An 8,972-nucleotide genomic window follows, 5' to 3' on the forward strand; every position below is an offset into this window, starting at 1 on the left:
ATAATGAAACAAGAGCAGAACTGGCTGGATTGGATGAGGGAAGGATTTTAATAGAAAAGACAGTTCATAAACAATGGTAGATAGTTAAGAAAATTAGTCATGACACCCAGTGAAGATTTATATCCCAGTACACAATGTGGCAAGGAGTAGTGGTAAACCAATGGATTGAGAAAATGTTAAAACTCAGCGAAAGGTGAATAAAAAGTAATACAGAGGGAGAACAAGTAAAATAAAAACAAAACATTAAGGCTTCCTTTAAATATACAAGAAGGGATATAGAGGCTTATGTGAATATAGGTCCCTTAGAGACTGAAGACAGGGAAATAATAATGGCTTGCAAGGAAATGGCAGAAAAATTGAATACGTCATTTGCATCAGTCTTCTTGGTAGAGGGCATGAAAACATTTGAAAAATACCAAGTGAAGGACAAAAAGGTGAAGAGATAATAAATACAACAACAATCATTCAAAAAAAATGTACAAAGTAAACGAGTGGGGCTAAAGTCTAGTATGTCCTTTGGACTTGGTGAGCTGCACTCTAGGATATTAAATGAAGCAGTTGTAGAGATTGTGGCTGCACTGGTTGTGATTTCATAAGAATCCTTAGCTCCTGGAACAGTCATTAAAGCATTGGAAAACTGTCAATGTAACAGATTTGTTGAAAAAAGCAAGTCAAAAAACAGGTGACTACAGGCCAGTTGGCTTAACATCCGTTATTAGGAAAATTTTAGTCTGTTATTAGCAGAGCATTTAAAATGCAAAATATAACCAAGCAGTATCAGCATGAAGACCAAATTATACTTGACAAATTCTTTATAGAGTCAGAGATGTACAGCATGGAAACAAACCCTTCGGTCCAACTTGTCCATGCCGACCAGATATCCCAACCCAATCTAGTCCCACCTGCCAGCATCCTGCCCATATTCCTCCAAACCCTTCCTATTCATATAACATCCAGGTGCCTTTTAAATGTTGCAATTGTACCAGCCTTTGCCATTTCCTCTGGCAGCTCATTCCATATACGTACCACCCTCTGTGAAAATGGTGCCAATGTCCTGTACAGCCACAACATGACCTCCCAACTCCTGTACTCAATACTCTGACCAATAAAGGAAAGCATACCATACGTCATCTCCACTATCCTATCTACCCTCAACTCTACTTTCAAGAAGCTATGAACCTATACTCCAAGGTCTCTTTGTTCAGCAACACTCCCTCGGACCTTACCATTCATGGTATGAGTCCTGCTAAAATTTGCTTTCCCAAAATACACCACCGCTCACTTATTTAAATTAAACTCCATCTGTCAGTTCTCAGCCCATTGGCCCATCTCACCAACATCCCGTTGTAATCTGAGGTAACCTTCTTCGTTGTCCACGACAACTCAATTTCGGTGTCATCTGCAAACGTACTAGCTACACCTCTTATGCTCACATCTAAATCATTTCTATAAATGATGGAAAGCAGTGGATCCAGCACCGCTCCTTGTGGCACTTCACTGGTCACAGGCCTCCAGTCTGAAAAACAACCCTCTGTTATCACCCTCTGTCTTCTCCCTTTGAGCCAGTTCTGAATCTAAATGGCTAGTTCTCCCTGTATCTATGAGATCTAACCTTGCTAATCAGTCTCCCATGGAGAGCCTTGTCGAACACCTTACTGAAGTCTATATAAATCATGTCTACCGCTCTGCCCTCATCAATCCTCTTTGTTACTTCTTCAGAAAACTCAATCAAATTTGTGAGACATGATTTCCCACTCACAAAGCCATATTGGCTATCCCTAAACAGTCCTTGCCTTTCCAAATACATGTACATCCTGTCCCTTAGGATTCCCTCCAATAACGTACCCACCATTGATGTCAGGCTCACTGATCTATAGTTCCCTGGCTTGTCCTTACCAACTTTCTTAAACAGTGGCAGCACATTAGCCAACCTCCAGTCTTCTGGCACCTCATCTGTGGCTATAAATGATACAAATATAGAATTCTTTGAGGAGGTAACAAAGCAGGATTGATGTTAGGTGCAGTTATTAGCATGGTTAGAGGATCGGCTAACTGATAGAAGATAGATACTTTGGATAAAAGATGTATTTTTAGGTTGGTAACCTGTAACTAGTGGAGTGCCGCAAGAATCGATGCTGGAGGCGCAATTGTTTACAGTACGTGTTTATAACTTAGATGAGGTAAGTGAATGTACTATTGCAGATGAAAAAATAACCGGGAAGGTAAATGGTGAAGATGAAACGGAAATGTACAGTTGAATATAGATAGGTTGTGAATGGGGAAGCACTTGGCCAATGGAATATAATTTGGGTAAATGAGGTTGTGCACCTTGGAAAAATAGAGGAACTAATTATTTAAATTGGGGATAAAAAAACTGCAGATAGTTGCCACATAGAGGAATTTGGGGATCCTTGTGCATAAATCACAAAAAGGTAGCATCCCAATCTCGGCGTGTAATGGGAAGGGAAATGGAATTTTGACCTTTATTTCAATGGGAATGGAATATAAAAATAGTGAAGTCTTGCTAAACTATACAAGCTCCTAGTCAGACCACACCTAGAATATTGTGTAATTTAGCCCCCTTTACTATAGAAAGAGATGCTGGCAATGAGATGATCCAGAGAAGATTTCCTAGATTGGTCCTGGGGACGGAGGATTTTCTTATGAGAAGTTGAGTAGGTTGGGTCTGCACCCATTGATGTTTAGAGTAATAAAGGCGATCTTATTGGAAAATTGTAAGATTCTTCGTAGGTAGATCCTGACAGCTTGTATCCCCTTGTCTGAGTGTCTAAGACGATGGCATAATCTCAGAGTAAGGCATTGCACATTTCAGACAGATGAGGAATTGCTTTTGGGAGTAGTAAATCAATGGACTTATTTACCATAGACTACTGTTGAGGCTGGGTCATCAAGCATATTCAAGGCTGCGAAAGTTTTTTTTTATCAGCATGGGTTTATGGGGAATAGGCAGGAAAGTGGAGTTAAAGATTTTCCGATCAGCCATAGTCTCATTGAACGTTGGAGCAGAGTCAAAGGGCCAAATGGGCTATTTCTGCTCCAACATCTTATGATCACATTGTTTGTTTCTTTATACAGGTCTTGGTATTGTGGAAGATTTGGCCAAGGTAGATCACCGTAGTAATGTTAAGCTGATGAACATGTGCCACAACCTACAGACTGAGCTGTCCAGTTTACTAGGAGATAACGGTGTGTTGTTATATCCATCCCATCCAAAAATTGCACCTAGGCACCACCATCCCAAACTTATGCCCTTCAACTTTGCATACACAGGCAAGTAACAAATCTGAAGTTGAATATTTTTAAGTTACATCATCTCATAAAAAATAAAATTGTGAATTTAAAATGTAATTTCTTATTTAGAAAAGTGTCCACAGCTTTTATTGCCAAAGAATAAACTAAGTTGCACAGAATTTTAAAATTTCGCTCATTGCCATAGTCTATAGCTGTTGTGGTTCTGTTCGCCGAGCTGGGAATTTGTGTTGCAGACATTTCGTCCCCTGTCTAGGTGACATCCTCAGTGCTTGGGAGCCTCCTGTGAAGCCTGGCTCCCAAGCACTGAGGATGTCACCTATACAGGGGACGAAACGTCTGCAACACAAATTCCCAGCTCGGTGAACAGAACCACAACAACGAGCACCCCAGCTGCAAATCTTCTCTCAAACTTTGAATAGTCTATAGCATCCTGTTCAGAATCTGTTGTATTTGGTATGAATTACATCAATGTAAAGTGTGCAGTATCTCCTTTGGAATTTCATTTCAAACCTATGCACACAAAATTTGAATGTATTAAGGCAATAAATCAGCAAATTGCTAACTTCACACTTAGTACTCACCAGCACTTGTCAAATATTTACCTTTTTTTTACACTTGCCAGTTTCAAATTTGTTGACTTGTTTAGGTTCAAGATCTGCTGTCATGTTTTACAATTCCCCATTCTTTGTTCTTGCCATGTTTCTCGTCAAAGCTGAATGTCACTTGCTACTTTAACCTTTCTATTAAAGTGTCCAGAGACCCATCAAGAGATCATTTTAAATTGATCATTTAGGAAACCTCCAATAATTAAGTTGGTTACATTGAATCATCCTGGTTTCTCAGGATTTACTCTTCTAATTTCATGGTTTGTCTGTACTATTGTTGGATACACAGTAGTGACCCAGTAATATCTTTGATAAAAAGTTATTATTCTTGATTCTGAAAGCTGTTTGAGAGTTTAATAGGGACATGCTGCTACATTAACCCAAAAGTAAAGATAGAGTTTTAAAACAGATGGAGGTTATCTGCGTATAGAAACCATTGGTACCCCTGTCTTTGCTCAGTTGAATCATCTGCCTTTTAAATTATTTCAGAACTTTGCATTTAGTACCCTATTTAGAAAGTCATTGCATATATAAATTGGCCTCCACCTGAAGTGTTTCCCATTCCTCGACTTGTCTTTGACCAAGTTGCATCTTTGTTTCCTTGCTCTTAGTTGTGGCTTAACTTGAAATAGTTAATTAATCTTTATTAAGAGATGAACATTAACTTGAATTTTGAACTGTGGTGCAATTCTAGCTGTTGGTGAACTTACCATTTTTCAGGTATTGAATCTGGTAGTATAAATATTACCCAAAATAATTTTTAAATCCTTAAGTTTAAGAGTTTAAAATGCTAAGATAACACTCAACTTCATTGCAATGTTCCAACTCTGACAGGAAGAATGTGCTGGAAATCAAGTCCCACTATTCCACATGCCGTGTAAATACCAAAATCTTACTTTGTCAACAAAAATAATCAATTTGTTTCTCTTTGTTATTCCTATCTTGATCAAGAGACGTTAACTAAATTTCTTCAATGAACTTGAAGATAAATTTATTAAGTACAAACATGTTTTTAAATAAGTGGCAAAATGAGAGAAGACTGCACAGCTCTACGAAGTTTTGTAGATTTGAAAACAAACAGACAAGAGCCAAAACGTTTGTGGATCGCTAGCCCAATCTAAATGGTTAGAATGAGTTGACTTCAGTTCGTACAGGCACAGAATCCCTACTGTGCAGAAAGAGGCCCATCGAGTTTGCACTAACCCTCCAAAGTGTGTCCCAACTAGTCCCAGCTCCCCCACCCAAACCTGTAACCTCACATTTACCATGGCTAATCCATCTAGCCTGCATATCCCTGGACACGACAGACAACTTAGCCTGGCCAATCCAATCAACCTGTACATCTTTGGACTATGGGAGGAAACTGGAGCACCAAGCAGAAATCCATGCAGGTACTGGGAGAATGTGCAAACCCAACACAGTCACCCAAAGCTGAAATCAAACCTAGGTTCCTGGTGCTGTGAGGCAGCAGTGCTAAGCACTATACTGCCATGCCCAAGCCCTTTGTCTTTGCTAAGCCCCATACTGCCATGCAAAGCAATGGGAGATCTTCAGACTAGATTTTAGAATCAAATGGAAAACAGGAGTCCTGATATTAGAAACTTTCCGTTTTTGTTTTTTCAACTTATTTCCCTGAGAGAAAAATAACTTTTTATTTGGTTTTACTTTAATGAGCATTTTCTTTCTTTGAGGTTCTCTGCTGCAAGGTTTTTTTCCAACTGCCACTTTTCAAGACAGACTGAATATGCTGTTTCCAGCTAGAAGGTTCTTTTGCAGTTGAGGGAAATTATTATTGGAAGAACCAGCAAGTTGCTACCAGCAACCTATAATCTTTTCCAAAGCTGTTTTGTCTAACAATTATAACCTTAATGAAAACTCTTATTTCTATTTTAAAAGTGCTTTCTTTTGTCCCCAGAGTTACTTGGCTTTGCACAAAAAACAGACAATCCCAAAATCTCTGACATTTGAAGCCACATACATCCTTTGCAACCCAAAATTGTGCAAATCTTCCATTATCCAAGCTTTAATCCATAAACCTGTTTCTAACATTTAGTTAGTTACCATAATGATAGAATTACATTTTAAATATCTTGAGTATTATTAACATGTTAAATTGTAGACTTTTATTGTTCAGAAGAAAAAGCACTTTTTCATTAGTTTTCATTTTATGTTTACTGAATCTATTTTCTGTGTATATTTCGAAGTAAACTGGGTAAAATGCATTTAAACTCCACTTAATTCCACTTAATATTTTTTATTTCATCTTCCAGCGATATTTAATGTGCTTGGACTGCCAGTGACCCAATGTCCCCTTGGCTTAAGCAAAGATGGACTGCCTCTTGGAATTCAGCTTGTGGCTAATCACCATAATGACCATCTCTGTTTGCATGTGGCTCAGCATTTAGAGAGTGCCTTTGGTGGATGGCGAAATCCAGGAGCATTCTAAATAAATCTCAAATTAGACTTAGTCATGCTTCAAACATTATAGGATTTTAAAAAAAATTAATAATAGAGAGCCAAAATTCATGTATAGATGTTCAATATCAAGTTAGAAGATTTATTCCTTTGATGGAGAATTATCACTTAAATATGTCAAACCCTGTAATAATATAAAAGTGAAACAATTTTGAAAGCTATGACTGATGCTTGTAGCTATGTTTTTCTTAGCTGTTAATTGATACTTGTGAATACCAAGTCTGCACACTGAAGTCATCCCTACTATCATTGGTGTAGAATTATGTTTGCCATTATTTGCACTGTGAATAATTTGCCTGTACAACCTTGATAATTCTAGTTAGTTTTAATAGAAGTTTCGTTCTAAGAGAATATATAACTCTAGAATTCATTTCCGAACTGCAGGCTTTTGACAATTTTTTTATACTTCTTCATGTACAAATTATTTGTGCTGATCTGTAATTTAAAGAAGCACTTCTTTAACCACTGATTTACATAGTCATTTTCAAGTTGATCCTTCGATTATTTGTAACTTTTGCAGTTTAGTAGAACTGTGTTTATTGTGCTTCTTTCTTTGTAGCTCTGCTATTGTAAAATTTAAGTGTGATGTTATATCTTAAAGTAAATTTAGGACAGGTGGACTGTTCTAAATAAAATTACACAAGTTAGTAAATACATGGAAATCTAAGAATGTACAGTTACAGATTCATTTGGCATTGCACTGTTAATTTTGTTTACTGTGTAACAGTTTGAAATAAATTTTGATGTGTTTGTGCTAATGCCCTGTTTATATAACTTATGAGCAATAAAGCTACTTTAAATTATGTGGTTAGAGGTTTTTCTGCATCTTTATCTTGACGCAACCTCAATTAATCGTAACCTAGTCTTAATTTATGCTTACGCGACTGGATTAAGCCATGTTTCTAGAAATGCAACAAGCATTGTTATCATTAAAATTTGCTTATCATCTTATACTTTCAAGCTTTCCCATTCTTCTATTACAGAAGTCAATAGGTTGTTACTGCAGTGTTGTGTACTTTGTGCACTTTCCCTTCATAATGTTACATTTATTGCTCAGTGAAAGAGTATTGTTGAAACCTCCGAACATATAATTTGATGTATTCTACAGTTACCAATGTTGCCTTAGCTATCTGTATTGTGAAAGTGCATTCAATTCTACTTGTCATTTATGGTTCTGCTCTAAGTTCAAACCAAAATTAGCTAGCACTTGGTCAACTTGTTAACCTCCAATGGTACTTCAAGGTTTATGGGAAATGTAACCTATTCTCACTGATATTAAATGCACTATCTTCCAAATTTTTTAGTCACATTTAATTTATGTGCTGATGTTTCTTCTGATTGAACCCTATTGTCAAAGAACCATATGTAAACAGGACAAAACAGATGATATAAGAAACATTGGAGTTTGGTGTTGTTAAAATATCAATTCTTGTGGATGTTTACTTGCAATTTACCTCCCTCCATTTGTTTTGGACCATGTAAATCATACAGGCTTGTTGAATTAAATTGGCCAAACCTTTTTCACTATTATATTATTAGATGTAGTTACATATTAAGTTATTTTCCTGCCGGTATTCAGATTATAACTAAATCAGATTGCAGCAAAAATGAGATTCCAGTAAACTCTAAATAGAAAATTAGTGTTTCATGGACTGTTGTAGTCATACAGCATAGGAGTGAACTTTGGCCTTTCGAGTCTGTGCTGACCTATCTGCAGTAACCCCACTTGATAGCATTTGGTCCATAGCCTTGAACATCATGACATTTCAAGTGTTCATCCATGTTCCTTTTACAGATTGAGGTTAAAGGTTTGCGCAAAGAATTTTAGCTGGTGCCGGTTGTCATAGTTGTGGGTATGTTTGCCGAGCTGGGAAGTCAATTTTCAGATGTTTTGTCCCTTGTCTAGGTGATATCTTCAGTGCTTTGGAGCCTCCTGTGAAGCACTGCTGTACTGTCTGTTCTGGAATTTATTTGGTTTCATTCGATGCTGCTCCTAGTTGCCAGTTACGGTTGTTTGTTGTAGTGGCTGGTACATTGAGTCTAAGTCTGTTTTTGTTGATGGAGTCTATGGATGAATACCATGCTTCTAGAAGTTCTCTGGTTGTCCTCTGTTTAGCTTGTTCTATGATCGTTGTGTTGTCCCAGTCAAATCTGTCGTTCTTGGTCATTTGTGTATATGGCTACTTAGGACAGCTGGTTGTGGTATTTAGTTGATGGTTGTGGATGCGTCTATATAGTGTTTCGTGCAGTCTTTGCATGGAATCTTGTAAATTGTTTGTCTTGCACATGTTGGGTATAGGGTATTTCATTCTGGTGAGTTGTGTGAACATGGCTGTCAGTTTATGGGCTGTCAATGGTCGGAGAAGTTTGGCTGTCAGTTCAGAGACATTCGCTATACAAGATAGCGTGGCTAGTGAGCTCGGTCATGGCATGTCCTCATCGCATTGCTTGTTTGTTAGGCATCTGTGGATCAAGTTGCAGGGATATCTTCTTTGCAAAGACTGAGGACAGAACAGAACTATAAGCAGCGAGAGAACAGCACTACAAAACAAAATGACTAACCAACAGCCGAGAAGACAACATGACAAGACACCTGGGTAAGAAACCACTCCGATAAAC

General features: G+C 37.7%; 1 protein-coding gene across 1 annotated transcript in view; it reads left to right on the forward strand.

Annotated features, from left to right (window-relative positions):
• The window catches only part of faah2a (fatty acid amide hydrolase 2a), a 46,202-nt gene extending 39,046 nt beyond the window's left edge, over positions 1-7,156 (forward strand). The window contains exons 10-11 of the mRNA XM_072594695.1: positions 3,097-3,291; positions 6,149-7,156. Coding sequence (XP_072450796.1) covers positions 3,097-3,291; positions 6,149-6,324 — 371 coding nt within the window. The 3' untranslated portion in view covers positions 6,325-7,156. The remainder of the gene's footprint in view (positions 1-3,096; positions 3,292-6,148) is intronic.
• Positions 7,157-8,972: the final 1,816 nt, after the last annotated feature.

Source organism: Chiloscyllium punctatum, chromosome 25 (genome assembly GCF_047496795.1).
Source record: "Chiloscyllium punctatum isolate Juve2018m chromosome 25, sChiPun1.3, whole genome shotgun sequence".
In the NCBI taxonomy this organism is placed as follows: Eukaryota; Metazoa; Chordata; class Chondrichthyes; order Orectolobiformes; family Hemiscylliidae; genus Chiloscyllium; species Chiloscyllium punctatum.